Here is a 19,152-nt window from a genome sequence, read left to right on the forward strand (position 1 = left end):
AAGCACTTAGTGCACAGTTCTTGGTACGTAGTAAGTACTTAAAAGTGGTAACTGACTCTCAAGAGGCATGATTAATTAGTAATACTGCAAAGTTAAGAATTTGTGTGAGTCACATAGCAAGAGAATGAACTCTACTATATCTGCATCTCAGAGAGGGTTTGGGCTCTTCTGCCTGTGGCATATTTGGTTTATCTGAGTGAAATATTGGTTAAAGTGGTCAAGAATTTGTTTTTAAACAGAAGTTGCATCCCTTGGGAGTGTCAGAGATCATCTATAATGGTTTTTACAGTATTTCACCATTCACAGATATGTACTATGATAACTGTCAACATCTATATCCTTACATATTACAAATTCATTAGTTCCATTGCATTTTCAGTGTTTACTATGTACACAGAACTATGACAAATATTAAGTGCTCCATGTATTATAAAGATTTTTATTTTTCTCCATTTTGTATCTCCAGAGAGAATCTATGATTGTGAATATAAGGGTGACTGTAGAAATTGCTTTGGAAGCATACTTATCTTGCTGTTTCTTTAACAAGGCTTACTCCTGTACTTATGCCCAGTAAAGGAACATCACTTCTAGATTTCAGATATGATATGACAGCTTTTTAATCAAAATAATGAAGATAACACTTTTCCTTTCAACAGGATTTCAGCCACAGTGCCTATACAAGTTACTATTCAATAAATACTAGTTGAATGAAGGAGTAAATGAACAAATGGGCAATATAAACTAACGTAGTCCTAAAACATTCAGAAGTTGTGGCTACTACTGCTGCTATGAACCGTAAATTAAGCAATATAGGTTCTTATAAGGCTGCTTTTTGCTATAGTCAGTGAAGTGTGGTATGATCCTGGCATGTTTAATCTATTATTCTGTGTAACTATAATTGAAATTTTGATTCAGTAAATAAAAATCATGAAATCAGCTGTTAGATTTTACTACATTGATTTGAAGAAACTTTTATCTAGTTCTTAATATCAGAATTTTTTTATCTTTTCAAAGTCGTTTCAGTGTATTTTCCTGGTAGTTCTTTGTAAAAAGGATCACTAAATTTAGCGACTTTCTTCCCAAGAATGTTTAAATTAGCACCTCAACTTTATATGTCTTCTATACAGATCTCAGGAAACATGAAGATAAGTTGAACCATCATCAGCGAATTGGGCTGAAGTAAGATAGCAAATTTTCTTTTATTTTGACACTTAAGATGTAAAAGTAAAATTTTTTTATAGCCATTCTTCTTCCATACACCATAATAATTCTTCAAACTTAGCTAAACACAATCATTTTTCTATTTCAGGAATACTAAGATTTGTTGCAGCTTTTGTAGAGAATATGCCTGTTTTCACACATCTTGTTATTGCCTTCTAGTTTGCTTTCTTGTGTTGAGTGTTTCCCCCATGCTCTTGACTTCAGGGAGGAACTTCCTCTTAAAATACATAGGACTGAGTGCATCAGTCAGTTAGCAGGTGTTTATTTTGTGCTTAACTATTGTAGAAAGCATTGTGTCAGGTCTGGGGTAAGGATATAAATAGGATCAGTGTAGCTCTTAAGAAGTTTAGAGTCTGCCCAAGAAGCTAGGACGTGAGTATGGAATGCTAAATTAAAAAAAGAAAAAGATAAAAACCCAAAGACCTAAATAATGGTGTAGGAATAACTAGTAGGAATGTTGTATATCAGCATCAGTAATTATTTTGTGTGCTGGATACAATCTGGAATCCCTTTTGTAATGCATAGTACATAAGCAGGTCTCACTTCCTGTCTTACATAGTCTTGTTGGCAGGTTAGCCCTGTTGATGCCTCACCATAATCCTCTAAACTCACTGCTCTTCTAAGACTCTGAGCTGGTCAGAAACCAGGATGGTGTAGTCCTCCCTTTCCTTGCATTTACTTAACAGAGATCTTCTGAAGAACTTGGTTGTTGTGAGAGGTGGTTTTGAGCAGGTGCTTTATCAGTTTTAGATGTTATTTCATACTGAGATATTTTTGTAACAGCTTTATTGAAATATAATTCAGATACCATACAATTCATCCTTTTATAAAGTATACAGTTCAGTGGTTTTTAGTATATCCATGGAATTGTGCAACCATAACGACAGTTGATTTTAGAACATCTTTGTTATATCCCAAAAAGAACCCATACCTATTGGCATTTACTCCCCATTTCTCTCTACCTGCCCTCTCTCTCCACCCCCCCCCTCCACCCCCACCCCCTCTCTGACAATCATTAATATACTTTCTGTCAATATAGATTTGCCTTTTCTGGTCGTTTCATATAAATGAAATCATACAGTATGTGATCTTTTGTGAATGCCTTCTTTCACATAGCATAATGTTATCTGGATTCATAGGATAATGTTTTAAAATATGATAATTTTGCAGGATTTAAGAGCAATAAACTGTAACCCCGTGACTTACACACAAAGTGGAGGGAGCAGTCCACTTTGGAAATATACTAACTTACTCTTGGTATAGGAAGTGTGAAGTTTATTTAAATATATTTACTTACTCTTGGTATAGGAATGTGAAGTTTATTTAAAAGAAGTTTAGATGGAGTATCTGGAATAGCATAAAGAATGACACTTAAAAATTTTAGTCTAAGTTAAGAAACAAACTTACCCTTACCCCCCATTTTTACTGTTATCTTCTTACTAAGTGCTAGTCTTGATTTTTGAATGATGTACTGGGATAAGGACACTTGATATGGTAGGCAGTTTATTTTTTAAGACGATTTAAATTTCACAAAAATCGTTTGTCTACTTATTCTGTCTTTATAGATATTTTGAGGACTTTGAGAAAAGAATTCCTCGTGAAGAGATGTTACAAATGCAAGTAAGCGTGTGCTGAATTGTATTCTTTGATTAGAATTGACAATGTCACTTGTTGAAAAGCCATTTTTAGAATACTGACTTAATTTTTTTTCTATTAGGATATTGTACTAAATGAAGTTAAAAAAGTGGATTCTGAATACATTGCTACAGTCTGTGGCAGTTTCAGAAGAGGTAACATACTTCCTGATCTTAGGTTATTCATGCCTTGATATTATAATTGCCTAATGTATACCAAAAAAAAATGGAACAAAGAGATGTAATTTGTGTTACTTTATAGATATACTAAGATCCAGTAGAGTATTATCTAAGTTTATTTGTTTATAGATAGGAATATGTATTAAAAATTAGAGAAAATTCATCCTTATTTTATTATAGGATGATATTTTAATGACTAGCTTTAACAAATTTTATAAAATAATTTTATATATATTAAGAGCTTAAGAGCAATTGACTACATGCTAGTAAAGCTGTGGGAAGGTGGTGTTGTTTTTTTTTTTAACTTTTTTTATTTTCTAAGTTTTCTGTAACGAATCTAAAAATACTGTCTCTGAAGCACTAGTTCCAAACCAGTTCTCACAACAACCAGGTCCTTCAGATGATCTCATTCTGTGTGAATGTGAGCAAAGTGGGAACCAAGAGAATCCTGGTTTCTTACTGGCTCAGAATATGGAAGGGTAATATAAATTTTAAAATATTAACTTTAAAAATTGTAATACCAAAACTTGATTTAAAACTTTTGGAATAGTTATCTGACTGAATCCCTGGCCACCTTTGGAGTATTGCTTAAGCAGTAGGTAATGAGCTACCACAAATTCTCAGGGTAGCTGCTTTAAGAATCTGGAGCTGGGAGAGGAAAGTGACACATCAATAATTGTTGATAAGTAGAAAGAACATGGGACTGGGACCAAAAGACTTGGGCCCTGAGGCCAAATCTACTGTCACTACATGATTGAAGTCAGTCTGCTCTTCACATCCCCTTTTCCATATTTGCAAAATGAGAGGATTAAAGTTAACCAGTTGTTTGAGTTTTTCTGTACATCAGAAATACCTAGAAAGTTTAAAAAGAGAAGTACACATTGCTGTACAGTGCTACAAACCTACTAAATAAGAATCTTTTTAGGTGGGGCCTTAGAATCTGTATTTTCAGAACATAGACTTGAATACACAGCAGGACAAATGCATGCTCAGTTGAAGATGACAGCCTTTCTGGATTTCAGTATTTCTATTTTAGTTTTGCTTTTATTGAGTAGGTCATATGGTTGCATGCTTTAATATAAAAAAGGTATACACTAAGAAGTTTCCCTTCTACCCTATCCTAGTTCACTCTTTCCACTCCCTCCCACCACTGTCCCATTAATGACCACTCTCCTGTGTGTTCTTTCAGTGGTTTTACAAGTAAATATAATGAATGTGAATATATATTCTTTTTTCCCGTTTTGTTTTTTTTATTTATTTAAAATCTTTTTATTATTGAAGTATAGTTGACATACAATGTTATATTAGTTTCAGGTGTACAACATAGTGGTGACAGTTCTGTACACTACACGGTGCTCACCACAATAAGTGTAGTTACCATCTCTCACCATACAATGTTAATACAATACTGACTGTGTTAACTATGCTGTACTTTTCATCTCCATCACTTCTTTTATGACTGGAAATTTTTACTTCCTAATCGCTTTCACCTATTTTATCCATCCCCCCACTTAGCCCTACCTCTGGCAGCTACCAGTTCTCTGTATTTATAAGTCTGTTTCTGTTTTGTTTGTAGTTTGTTTTGTTTTTTAGATTCCACATATAAATGAATCATATGGTATTTATCTTTCTCTGACTTATTTCACCTAGCATAATACTCTCTAGGTCCATCCATACTGTCAAAAATGACAAGATCTCATTCTTTTTTAGGACTGAGTAACATTCCATTGTATACTCATACCACATTGTCTTTACCTAATGAATACACCTTCTTGCTGTCCTCCTCCCCCTTTCTTTCACAAAAGTAACGTAGTATATACACAGTATGTGCCTTACTTCTTAATAAAAACATATCTTGGAGATCTTTTCCACATCAGTATATAGAGAGCATGTTTATTCTTTTTTATTTATTTATTATTGAGAGACAGACACAGTGTGTGAGCGGGGGAGGGTCAGAGAGAGGGGAAGACACAGAATCCAAAGCAGTCTCTAGGCTCTGAGCTATCACCAGAGAGCCGGATGCGGGGCTCCAACTCAACCCACGAGATCAGGACCTGAGCCGAAGTTGGACGGTTAACCAACCGACTGAGCCACCCAGGCACCCCTGTTCTTTTTTTATAGCTTCATAACATTTGGTTATGTCGGTGTTTCATACTTTATTTATTTGGTCCTTTGTTAATAGACTCTTGGGTTATTTCCCTTTTTATGCTAAAGTAATTGTTTTGTTTTTTAAATGGATAGAGTAATACATTTTGGGTAGTAGGTTGATGGTAAAAGACACAACTTTTAAGAGAAATGAGAAGAAAAGAAGACAAAATTTTCTTTCTTAAAATAGCTTCCTTGAATGTCCTGGGAACAGCACACAATGAATCTAGTCTTCTTTATGTTTAAATAGCTGGTTAAAGATTATTGATGCATAAAGTGGTGGTCCAGAGACACTGCCATATCTTCAGTGACCAAAAGTATGTTTTGCATATATTGTACTTACAAAAATGCAAAGAAAGGAGATAAACAGTATTATTCTATGCCGACTGTGCGGCAGGCACTATTCTAGATGCTTTTACATATTATTCTTAGTTGTACAATGGCCAATAGAGTAGTTTTTAGTAGTTTATAGACAGAGAAACTGAGGTCCAAAGGAATATACAGTCCACACTTGTAATATTGAAACAAAAGACATTTAAAATGAAAATCCATTGAAATGAACACAAACTTTTATAGTTTTATAATAAAAGAAAGTATAAATAACTGTATGTAACCTTTCTAAAGTTATGTGGTTGTAGAGTGGGGGTCAAAATAAAAACCTAAGTCATTATAAAGTGCTATATTCTTATCCATGATACCATAATAGTAATTTTTACTAATATTCATTAAATGAATTGAGTCGTAAGAGTTGAAATGGATTTTCTGATTAGCCTTTACAGAGTTAGAACATATTGTTTAATTTGAGGTTTTTAGATATATAGTATTCATAGTTGTATTTTAAAGCTTTTTTCATAATGAGGATTTACTAATTAACATATAGTTGTTTTCAGGTATACAATATAATGGTTCAACTATTCTGTGCATTACTCAGTGCTCATCATGATAAGTACTCTTAATCCCCTTCACCTATTTCTCCCATCCCCTCACCTACCTCACCTCACCTCTGGGAACCACCAGTTTGTTCTCTATATTTAAGAGTCTGTTTTTAGGTTTGTCTCATTTTTTTCTTTGTTCATGTGTTTGGTTTCTTAAATTCCACACATGAGTGAAATTGTATGGTATTTGTCTTTCTCTGACTGACTTATTTCACTTAGCATAATACACTCTACATCCATCCATATTGTCGCAAATGGCAAGATTCATTCTTTTTTTTTATGCTGCGTAATATTCCATTGTATATATAGACCACATCTTCTTTTTATTTTATTTTATTTCTTTATAAAATTTTTTTTTTAACATTTATTTATTATTGAGAGACAGAGACAGAGCATGAGCATGGGGGAGGGGGTGGCAGAGAGAGAGGAGGAGACACAGAATCCGAAACAGGCTCCAGGCTCTGAGCTGTCAGCACAGAGCCGATGCGGGGCTCGAACCCACAAACCGCGAGATCATGACCTGAGCCAAAGTCGGATGCTTAACCAACTTAGCCACCCAAGCACCCCGACCACATCTTCTTTTTAAAAAAATTTTTTTAACACTTATTATTGAGAGACAGAGAGACACAGAGCGTGAGCAGGGGAAGGGTAGAGAGAGGGGGAGGCACAGAATCTGAAGTAGGCTCCAGCCTCTGAGCTGTCAGCACAGAGCCTGACGCAGGGCTCGAACTCACGAACTGTGAGATCATGACCTGAGTCAAAAGTCAGTCGCCTAACCAACTAAGCCACCCAGGAGCCCCAGAAATTTAAATTGTTTTTTTTTTTTTACATTTATTCATTTTTGAGAGACAGAGAGAGACAGATCACAAGTGGAGGAGGGGCAGAGAGAGAGGAAGACACAGAATCTGAAGCAGGTTCCAGGCTCTAAGCTGTCAGTACAGAGCCTGATATGGGGCTCGAACCCACAAACCGCGAGATCATGACCTGAGCCGAAGCCGGACGCTTAACCAACTGAGCCACCGGGCGCCCCTAGACCACGTCTTCTTTATCTATTCATCTGTCAGTGAACACTTGGGTCATCTATTGCTGGACACTTCATTGCTTCCATGTCTTAGCTATTGTAAATAATGTTGCAGTAAACATAGGGGTGCATGTATGTTTTTGAAGTAGTGTCTTTATTTTCTTTGGGTAAATACCTATTAGTGGAATTACTGGACCATATGGTAATTTGATTTTTAATTTTTTTTTTTTTAATTTTTTTTTTTTTAATTTTTTTTTTCAACGTTTTTTATTTATTTTTGGGACAGAGAGAGACAGAGCATGAACGGGGGAGGGGCAGAGAGAGGGAGACACAGAATCGGAAACAGGCTCCAGGCTCCGAGCCATCAGCCCAGAGCCTGACGCGGGGCTCGAACTCACGGACCGCGAGATCGTGACCTGGCTGAAGTCGGACGCTTAACCGACTGCGCCACCCAGGCGCCCCATGATTTTTAATTTTTTGAGAAACATCTATACTGTCTTCCACAGTGGCTACACCAGTTTACATTCCTACGAACAGTACATGAGGGTTCCTTTTTCTCCACATCCTCGCCAACACTGTTTTCTGTGTTTTTGGTTTTGGCCATTCTGACAGGTGTGAGGTGATAATCTCATTGTTCTTTTGATTTTCGTTTCCCTGATGATGAGTGATGATGAACATCTTTTCATGTGTCTGTTGGCCATCTGTATATCTTTTTTGGAAAAAAGTCTTTCAATATTGTTTTTATTCATTATTGAGTACTTAGGTGCATTTTGTTTTAATTTTTTGTTTTTAACATTGATTTATTTTTGAGAGAGAGAGCACAGGTGGGGGAGAGGCAGAGATGGAGGGAGACACAGAATCCGAAGCAGGCTTCAGGCTCCCAGCTGTCAGCACAGAGCCTGACGCAGGGCTTGAACTCATGAACCGTGAGATAATGATCTGAGCTGAAGTCAGACGCTTAAAGGACTGAGCTACCCAGGTGCCCCTAGGTGCATTTTTAGTACATTAAACTCACCAACTGTATGTAATGCACATTTAATGCCAATCACTGTTGTTATCCCAGATTCTGCAGTTTATATTAGTATACCTGAACAGTTGGACAGAAAATTGAAATCTTTTAACTAATTCTGAATATGAAGTGCAGTGAAATATAGTTAGTCTACAAGAAGTAAACCTCCTCAGTGTGACATCACTTTGGTGTTGTATTTGCCTGCTAATTTATAAAGTCACATAGGGAATTCCATACATATTTTTTGTTATTGTAGGTGCAGAGTCCAGTGGTGACATGGATGTCCTTCTCACCCATCCAAGCTTTACCTCTGAGTCAACTAAACAGGTACTGCAGAATTTATAGTCAAATATGCTGTCTTACACAATAGTAAATATCATTTTCTTTTTTTTTTTTTTTTTTGACAGAGAGAGCATGTGTGTGTGTGCAAGCAGGGGAGGGGCAGAGGGAGGAGAGAGAGAATCTCAAGCAGGCTCCACACCCATGCAGAGCCCAGCATGGGCGTCGATCTCACACCTATGAGATCATGACCTGAACTGAAATGAAGAGTCAGACACTTAACCGACTGAGCCCCACAGGCACTCCTAAATAATCATTTTCTAAATGATAGTTGGATATTTCAGAATGAATTTTTGCTTTACTCTTTTTGAAAAGTCAGTTGAAGTGCTCTGTACTGATTGACATCTGTGAAAGGCAAAGTAAGTGGTTGAAAGGGATACACAATAGTGTTTTTCTGCAAGGAACTGGGGGTGGGGGGGGACAGTCTAATTTTCAAAAAAGAAACTTAGTACAACATTTCCAGAATTATTTATTGCCTATCATGGATATTTTAGAAATATCCACTATAATATTCAGGTTTTCATTAAGAGAATATTTTTCTACTAAAAAATGTTATATTAAGAAACTTTATCCCTGTTAGAAAAACCCATGAAGGCAAAACATTTTTGATTTTGGAATATATACTTTTTTTAAAAAAAATTATTTAATCTTTGTTTATTTTTGAGAGAGAAAGACAGAGCATGAGAGGCAGAGGGGCAGAGAGAGAAGGAGACACAGAATCCAAAGCAGGCTCCAGGCTCCGAGCTGTCAGCACAGGGCTTGAACTCACGGAGTGTGAGATCATGACCTGAGTTGAAGTCAGACGCTTAACTGACTGAGCCACCCAGGCACCCTTGGAATATATACCTTTTAAAGATGAAGCAGCTAACTTTTTGATTTAATGAAACAGATGAACCCAAATGATGTTTGGGAGTATCAATGATATTGGTGAAAAATGATGGTTTCTAAAAATATGTTTCATTTGATAAATGAGTTTTGTGTTAGAAGAAGAAAGTACTTAGAGGAAAGCTAGGCATTTCTCCATAGATAATTAGAAAACTCATCTTAAAAAATGTTTTCTGGCTATAAAAGAGTAATTATTTTTCTTTTTTCCTATTTATGTTTCTATAGCCAAAGCTGTTACATCGTGTTGTGGAGCAGTTACAGAAGGTCCATTTTATTACAGATACTCTGTCAAAAGGTGAAACCAAGTTCATGGTAAGTACTTGTTTGAGTTAACACTTCTGAACAAAAATCTTGGAAACTGTTCAGTAACCATTCTGAGTGTATGACTCTCAGTATTGTTAGTATTAGAGTCAATAAATAGGATATCCATGAGAGTTTAGAGAAGAATTAATAAGATGCTAATCTCAGAATATTTTAGTAAAGACTTTTGTTTTAAATTCTCCACTTGTAACTAATCTGAGCTACTGGAATACATAATTAGGCATAATCTGCTTTTATTAAAATTTCTATAATGACTTCAATGCATCATAAGTTTTTCTCTAAAATAGCAAATGTTCTCATATTCTCAGACTTGGAATTCTTCAGTAAGTGAGATTAGAATTGTCTGAAGAGTATTAATCTATTACAACACCAAAGAAAGAGAAGAAATTAGGGCATGTGATACAAACATGTTATGCAGCATGATAAGCAGAGGAGTTAATAGAGATTTTCACGGTGAAACCCATCATGATGAATTGTGAAAATCCTGTAGAGTTCCAGGCAATTAAACTTTGAAGATTCAAGACAAATGGCAAATGAATTAAGAAGAGGTTAATAAATATCTCTGTGTAAAAAACCGACAGGAAGGCAAGTAGAAATCTAGGACTAAGGTAATAAAGGGTTACCTTTGTTGTGCTGCTCACTTAAATACATACCTTGAAACTCCTTTTTTCCGTGTCCCCTTTTCCCAAGTCATATGCCTGAAATGGAAAGAGATTGTGCTTTTGGGGAGCGGAAATGCTAATACTAGAAAGAGTCTCATTGCATAATTTGACAGTGGTTTTAGCCAAAAGTAGGATAAGATGGTTGAGATAGATCGTTGAAACATCGTGTCCTTCAAAAAGTAGAACAGTGCTCGCCAGGGACCTGTGGGGAAGGGGAATATGGAGTTAGTATTTAACAGACCCAGAGTTTCAGTTGGGGAACGTGAAGAAGTTCTGGAGGCAGATGGTGGTGATAGTTATACAACAGTGTGAATATACTTAATGCTATAGAACTTCAAACTTAAAAATGGCTAAAATGGTAAACTTTATGTTGTGTATATTTAATCAGACACACAGAAAATCATGTCCTTAAATTCAACAGGATGATTTTATTGGGCTATGAAACTATTGCCAAAGTTGGTCACATTTTATAATGTTTCAAAAGAACTTTGGGAAAGGTAAAAATAAAATTCTAGTCAAGTCTTTAGGAATTAAATCTATGAGCTGTTCTCCCAAATCTGTCTGATTTGGAGCTTTTACTCTATGCCCAGAAATATAGACATGTGAGATGTTATTAAAAATAGGGTTTATATATGCTCTAGGAACATCCCTTTTAAATTGAAATTGATTATATTCACCAAAATGAATCTGCATAAAAAATAAATCTGTGTAAAATAATCTTACATTTAAAGAGCATTCAATCAGATAAAATCCTAAAAATAACATGTGGTAGACAAGTTGAATTTTTTTTTTTCATTGTAGGAAAGTGTCCTGGTATACCTGGGGATACTCTGGGGACCCCTTCTGGCCTAACTCTCTACCTCCTCTAGTCATCTCTGTGAAAGGCCCTAGGACTTCTACTGGGGAAGCGCACCTGCTCTTTTCAGAGTTAGCGACCAGGAAGGTGTTTATGCAATGCAATAGCAGGAACGTTTTTTTTGCAGTCTGAACAGTATTCTGCTGTGCTCAAACAGAGATCCAGAGGCAACACCAACAGAGGCTAGTAATCCAGCTAGCAAGAATACAAAGAAAAATTACAAACTGGTGGGCTGGGTATAACCTAAAAAGGAAAGGTGGGTAGCCACGTGTATGTAAACATAAAGCGTTGCTGGCAGTAGTGGAATTGGGTTACCCCAGTAAGTGCTCAGTCATAGAAGAGAAGACCTTTGTCTGTCAGCCAAATTCCAGTGACTGCTACAAACCAGGCTGGTTCAGACCTTATTGCACATGTGATGCTTGAAAGACTAGGGCCACTCACCAATCCTAGGACAAGGCTGGAAACCTTCACTCTATCTTGCCTTCCCATTCTCTCAGTCATAGTCCTAACAGCACGTATATAGTTATTGCCAAAAAGAGAATTCCCCAAATCTATTTTCCAAAAGAAAACAGGTGAACATAATAATAAAGTGGGTTTTTTGTTTGTTTTTATACTTTGAGCAAGAAACTGAGGTCTTTGTGTGTGACATAGGAATCCATCTTAGTGGATGGTTTGTGTATAAAGTTTGGATACTGTACATGTGGCTCATATATTCTCTGAAGCTTAAAAAAAATGCCATGTGTGAGCCTGCTGTTTGACATTTATAATTGGTATGTGGTAGGATAAGGAGCAATCCAGGTTAGCTTTCAAGTCAATTTATTGTGGAGGCAATAAGGGGTAATTAGTACCTTATTGCAAAGAAAAGAGTGTGTGTTGGTATGTTGCATTGTGGAGGAATAATACAGAAGCTCTAAAATCTTATTCTGGCTCCATGACTAATGGATCGTGTGACATTAGGCAAGTTGCTTTACCTCTGTAAGGCCTTAATATTTTTACCTATAAAATGATACACTTGTGCTGTGTCAAATGACAGTTATACAGATCAAATTAAGTAACATACATGGACACTGAAGGGTTTGTACAACTATCTTCATAGAGTGAATCTTCAAAAGAGTAGTACAAAGTGTTACACTAATATAGTATGATGTGATATAATATAGATACAGTATTTCTGTTTGGAAACAGATCAGTAGAGGAGAGCACCTGGTAGGGATTAAATTGGGAAACAAAAAGAGGGACAGAAAGTGAGAGAGGATGGTGATATGAGAGAACAAAACAGGGAGAATGAGTGCCAATAGGATGAGAAAGGTGTGTTCAGTCAGTTCAACAAATATACATTAAGCATCTACCACTTTTCAGTACATCTCCTGGGATGTATCTGAATTTCAGGAGAATTTATAGTTGGGACGGTGTGGGAAGGGAGTGATGGTTTACATGACCGTAATAGGGGCACCTGGGTGTCTCGGTTAAGCATCAGGTCATGATCTCACAGTTCATGGATTCAAGCCCCATGTCGGGCTCTGTACTGACAACTCAGAGGCTGGAGCCTGCTTCAGATTCTGGTCTCCCTGTCTGTCTGCCCGCCACCACTCACACTCTGTCTCTTTCTCTCTCAAAACTAAATAAACATTAAAAAAATTAAAAAAAACCACAATGACCATAATAAATAGGTAAATCACATGTTAGGTTAAGATAATAAGTACTATTTTTAAAAAAAGAAAAGGAGGGTATGGGGAGATGGGCATGTAGGAAACAGCATTGAATAGGATGGTCAGAAGCAGCCCCTTTGAGAAGAGGAGACTTGAAAGAGGACTTGAGGTAAGGGAGTCAGCCAAGCAGAGAGCTCGGCAGGAGTCAGAGCAGTTACCCTGAGTGCATGAGCGTCAGCAAAGATAGTCAAAGAAGCTGAGATCTTTTAAGTTTCTGAAAGGAAATTGGCTGAAAAACAAAGTCACCTTAGAAAATGGAATAAACCTGGGTGCCTGGCTGGCACAGTCTTTACAGCATGTGACTCTTGATCTCAGGGTCATGAGTTCAAGCCCTATGTTGGGCGTAGAGCTTACTTTAAAAAAACAACAACAACATGGGAATGCAAGCTGGTGCAGCCACTCTGGAAAACAGTATGGAGGTTCCTCAAAAAAACTAAAAATAGAACTGCCCTACGACCCAGCAATTGCACTACTAGGTGTTTATCCAAGGGATACAGGTGTGCTGTTGTCGAACGTTTATACCAGCACTATCAACAATAGCCAAAGTTAATGTCAATCGATGGATGAATGGATAAAGAAGATGTATATATATATATATACACACACACATATATGTGTGTATATATATATATATTGAATATATATTGAATAATATATTGTATATAATATATGAATATATTATTTAATATATGAATATACATTCATATATTCATATAATATATGAATATAAATATGTGAATAATATATTCAATAATATATGAATATATATTGAATATATACATGTATATATATATATACAATGAAGTATTATTTGGCAATCAAAAAGAATGAAATCTTGCCATTTACAACTACATGGATGGAACTAGAGGGTATTATACTAAGTGAAATTAGAGAAAGACAAATATTATATGACTTCACTTACATGAGGACTTTAAGAGACAAAACAGATGAACATAAGGGAAACAAAAATAATATAAAAACAGGGAGGGGGACAAAACAGAAGAGACTCATAAATATGGAGAACAAACTGAGGGTTGTTGGAGGGGTTGTGGGAGGGGGGATGGGCTGAATGGGTAAGGAGCATTAAGGAATCTACCCCTAAAATCATTGTTGTACTATATGCTAACTAATTTGGATGTAAATTTAAAAAATTTAAATTAAAAATAAATAAACAACCAAAAAACAAAACAAATAAAAACAACAGCAAAGTGAAATAAACTATTCTCATTCCATATACAGTTGATTTCAAAATCTCTTATTTCTGTAACAACTGACTAAATAATTTTAAAGATATGACCATTCATGTCTTTTTCAAGTTCTCTTCAAAGCATGAATTCCTTTAAACTAATAGTCACCAAGCCTCAGGAAAGCCAGGGTTAATATTCCAGATCTTCTTGTAAAGCCATGATCTTTAGATAATTGAGTTATTCTTCCTGTGAATAAAATGACATTTGGAAGAAAAAAAAAAAAACAAAAACAATTTCTCCTGCATTTAGATGCCTGTTTGCTTTATATAATGACTACCATTCAGATTTTAGCATTTTGTGCAAGTTTGGCCTGGGATGATTTCCTGTGAAATATCTACTATAAGGATTCAAGGGACAATAGAAGATCCCTTGAGTCCCCTGGGGAAATGAAAGAGGCTTTATTTCAGACGACTAGGCATGAAGCTACCCAACTGAAATGCCAAACAAAACTAATCCACTCAATCTAATAAAGAATTTACAGTAATACAGAGAAATTCTTTAACATTAGCAGTTCAGAAAAAGTGCAGGAAATAAAATGAGCCTTTGAGGAAAAGAACAAAGCCATTAGATGAAATCCTGTTACTGATGTGACAAACCGCAAGATCATTGCCTGTGGCACCCAAACATCCATATCCGCAAGGTAATACCTCATGGTAATTCCAGATGGAAAGCATTGCTGATCCATTTGAAGGTTCAGTTAGAACTTGTTAATGTCTAAGAAGGTAGCTTTCATATTTTGAAGATAAACAGGTTTCATTTAATCTTTCAGCCATAGGAACAGCGAAAGAAAATACCCATTTTAGATTCTAGATTGTAATTTGTCCGTGTTACTGAGTGAAAAAGTATATAGCTTTTAGTGACATGTATACTTAGTCAACTGTTCTTTAGGACCAGAAGCCTGCCACATGTGTACTTTTCTTAGAATGTGACATTTGAAACATTTAATTTGAAATTTCTGATGTTTGTAGCTCTTTTTACATATTTATGGGTTGTTCCCCAGTCCAGAATTTTGGTCCATTTTTCTAGAAAAGGAGAAGATTACTAAATAGACTTTGATAACGTTTGTTTAAAAACTGTAGAGGTATAATGAAAACTCACCTGTAGAGGAGGAAAATGATCCTCTAATTTTCTTTTAAATTTTTCTTATTTTTCATCTCTCTGTCTTTTCTAATTTCTGGGAGGTTTCCTCAATTTTAAATTCTACTTCTGCTATCCTATTTTAAATTTTGTTGAAACCTTTTCCTTAAGTGTTCTGTTTTCTATGGTATTCTGCCCCTACTTCATGGATGGAATATTTTCTGTAATCTGAGAATACTACTCATAGCTCTTTGTGTTCTTCCCGAATAGTGATTGTTTCTTCCAAATTGCTTTTATCTGTTTTGGTCTGTGTCTTTCATGTTTGATGCTTTCCCTGGTTAGCTTCTTGTTTAGAATCCTATAAAGGCCAAATCTTCATACCTAGAATCCTTGCCTGCTGTTCCATGTACTTCTTTATTTGCCACAAAGTATAATAGGAGGGTAGCCATAGACAGCACATAGAAAATCCAACTAAAAGTGCTTAAAATTCTTTCTTTTTTTAAGGTTTATTTATTTTTGAGAGAGAGAGACAGAGTGCGAGTGGGGGAGCGGCAGAGAGAGAAAGAGAGAGAGAGAGACAGAATCCGAAGCAGGCTCCAGGCTCTGAGCTGTCAACACAGAGCCCGACGTGAGGCTCGAACCCAGGGACCACGAGATCATGACCTGAGCCGAAGTCGGTAGCTTAACCGACTGAGCCATCCAGGCATCCCTAAAAGTGCTCAGAATTCTAAAACTGCTTGCACTTAAAGCAGAAACCTCACATTTAACATCATAATACTGAAATTAAGCCTGAAGTTTGAAAACGTCTTTAAGCATTCTTTGAAATATCCATTTTAGGGTGTTTGCCAGCTTCCCAGTAAAAATGATGAAAAGGAGTATCCACACAGGAGAATTGATATAAGGTATTACTCAAAATTTGTTGCTGACCTATTAAATTTTCCCTTCTTTTCTCTTTCCTTTGTCTTCTGTATATCTTGGAATTCATATAAATGTCTAGAACCCCTTTTCATTCTGAAGGGCTGTATGTTCCTGCTATAGACAGTGTGCAGCCTGAAAATATGTAAAGAATAACGACTGTCTACAGAATCTAATCTATTTTCTCTAGATTTGCATCTCACCATGATGCCTTCCACAACTCAAAAGTAGTTTCCTGCCGGAGGAACGTTGGTTGTAATAAGTGATACTGCTTTTCGTTTCTCCACACCGCTTGCCAGAGCATAGTTTACTGAAACCTAGACTAACTGCAACGTCAGAAGAATTTGAGCAGTCTACCTAATGATATTCTCCTCCTTAGGTTATTAAACCACATAGACTTATTTTAGGTGTTTTGTGCCTTATTGATTATAAGAGTCCTATTTTTGCTAGATTTGAAATGTGTGGTGAAAGATTTGTTTATTTATTTATTTTAGGTTGATACCCAAGGATCAGTATTACTGTGGTGTTCTGTATTTCACTGGGAGTGATATTTTCAATAAGAATATGAGAGCTCATGCCCTAGAAAAGGGCTTCACAATCAATGAATACACAATCCGTCCCTTGGGAGTCACTGGTGAGTATTTGTGTGTGCATTAGAGATAATCCCAGTCATCTGGAGAGAAAGTTATTTTCAGATATATTTTGATTTAGCAACTTTGGTTCCTCAAAAAAGCCTTTAAGTAATTATGCCAGTTAATTGTAGTTTCTTTGTATTATGAGTCCCTCAGGCAACAAAAGGGTCTTTAATCCATATGTGCTATCAAGCCCTCATTTGAAGCCCATGATGGCAAAAGTTATTTCTAGCTCTATTAGAATGTATTAATGTGATGGTCAGCAAAAAAAAAAAAAAAACAACCTTACTGGTTTAAAGTGGGTTTGTTTGTTTTTAATGTATCTCCGAGACTTCTGCAGTACCCAGGTATCATTGCTTTTAGTATCAGGCCAAGCTTGGTAGCTTTGGCCACTTGCCTTTTAAAGTTTAAAGAGTTGGGGCACCTGGCTGGCTCAGTCGGTAGAGCATGCAACTCTTGATGTCAGGGTCGTGAGTTCATACCCCACATTGGGTGTAGAGCTTACTTTAAAAAAGATTTTTAAATAACAAAAGAAGTTTAGGGGCACCTGGCTGGCCCAGTCAGTGGAGTGTGCAGTTCTTACTCAGAGTTGTGTGTTCGAGCTTCATGTTGGATATAGAGAGTAATCAAAAATAAAATTAATAAATGAAAAGTTTAAAGAGTAAGAATTGCTTAATCTGTACTTGTTGATATCTCACCACTGTGTGGTTTACTATTCTCTACTAGGAAAATGAAGATTTTGTCATTTTGTCCTCAAAGTATAAAATAGAACTTTCTTCCCTGGTAGACAAGGGCAGTGCTTCTCGTGTGTAAACATGTATGAGCCACATTGGGACCTCATTAAATGAAGACTCTAATAGGGGGGCCCAAGATTCTGCATTTCTAGTAAGCTTCCAGGTGATTCCCGTACTGCTAGTCCAGAGACCACATTTTGAGCTGCAAAGGAAACTAGAGAGTATTTCATATGATACATAGTAGCTCTAGTGGAGATCCAGCAGAGAAGGAAATCATGAATTAGGATCATTGCAGTGGCTCCAGTTGGGATGCTCAGGTTACTTTTGTAGGATGATTAGTATATGTGACAAAGCTCAAACACAAGCCATGTGGGAGGATGGGGGTGGGGCAGTCAATATCATTTTTTGGTGACTTGGTTACCATTTTCTTTTTCTTCTGAAAGTGAGCCCCATACAGCTGTCTTCCTTGCACCCTCATAATCAAATTCCAAAACTGGCTTGTAGGTAAGTTTCTTTTCTCTCTGTACTTTTAGGAGTTGCTGGAGAGCCCCTGCCAGTGGATAGTGAGAAAGACATCTTTGACTACATCCAGTGGAAATACCGAGAACCCAAGGATCGAAGTGAATGAGGCCTGTTCTTCCCAGACACAGCTCAACTCAACAGGAGTCTTAATTTATTTCTTAACCTTTGCTATGTAAGGGTCTTTGGTGTTTTTTAAGTGATTATTTCTTCTTCATGCTTTAGCTTGCACTGTAGTCAATAAAGCCTCTCTTACTATTATCAGAGAATCTTATTCTGATTTTATTAGGAAATAGCATATCATGTTAACATGTGCGATCACACTTTACTAAGGATTTAGTGGAAAGAATGAAGAGATGAGATGTTAGCAGTGTTCAATGGGAATTTTTATTTTCCCATTTTTTTTGCCCTTATGCTATATAAGCCACATTACCCTACCACCTTTCCCTCCTATTTACTAATTACAATTAGTCAGGATACACCAGAGACTGGTCACTGGAAGATGGTTCAGTGTTTTTTAGAAATTAGGGACCTTCATAAATGTAATTATTTTCTTTGGTTGGCTTGGCCCCCACATTCAATTTTGTCATATATACTTAAGACCTAAGTATAGGTTTATCTCTTAAATCTGAAATTGGTTGTAATTCATCAGAAAGAACTTACCTAAGCAAAACCACTTACAATATGCACCTGTATGTACAAAATATGGCCTCTTCAACTTCAAACAAACAAAAATTTCACTTATTTGCTCTAGTTTTCCTCCAAGGTAACTTTTTAAGTTCAAATGGTCAAACATATAAGTAAAAACACTCCTTGAAGACCTTAGCTTTGAAATTATATAATCTATATAGTAAATTAATATAATTTAATAAGTTAATGTAATATAAATTAGATTAATTTATATAATTAAAGTTATATAAATATAAAATGTAAAAAGTTATCAAGTGGTTAAGTAAAGCTATTGAAAACAATGCATGCAAATGCTTTGTAACTTGCAAAGGACTATATTCACATATTACCTTTTGAATATTATTTCTGTTTTTTTTTAATGTTTATTTTTGATAGAGAGAAAGACAGAGCATCAATGGGAGAGGGGGAGAAAGAAAGGGAG

The 19,152-nt window shown here is 36.1% G+C and overlaps 1 protein-coding gene across 1 annotated transcript in view; it reads left to right on the plus strand.

Moving 5' to 3' along the window:
- The window catches only part of POLB (DNA polymerase beta), a 30,001-nt gene extending 11,699 nt beyond the window's left edge, over positions 1–18,302 (plus strand). The window contains exons 7-14 of the mRNA XM_049631500.1: positions 1,128–1,179; positions 2,787–2,841; positions 2,939–3,011; positions 8,402–8,472; positions 9,595–9,681; positions 16,079–16,143; positions 16,651–16,790; positions 18,056–18,302. Coding sequence (XP_049487457.1) covers positions 1,128–1,179; positions 2,787–2,841; positions 2,939–3,011; positions 8,402–8,472; positions 9,595–9,681; positions 16,079–16,143; positions 16,651–16,790; positions 18,056–18,150 — 638 coding nt within the window. The 3' untranslated portion in view covers positions 18,151–18,302. The remainder of the gene's footprint in view (positions 1–1,127; positions 1,180–2,786; positions 2,842–2,938; positions 3,012–8,401; positions 8,473–9,594; positions 9,682–16,078; positions 16,144–16,650; positions 16,791–18,055) is intronic.
- The last annotated feature ends 850 nt before the right edge of the window (positions 18,303–19,152 follow it).

Source organism: Panthera uncia, chromosome B1 (assembly GCF_023721935.1).
Source record: "Panthera uncia isolate 11264 chromosome B1, Puncia_PCG_1.0, whole genome shotgun sequence".
Lineage (NCBI taxonomy): Eukaryota > Metazoa > Chordata > Mammalia > Carnivora > Felidae > Panthera > Panthera uncia.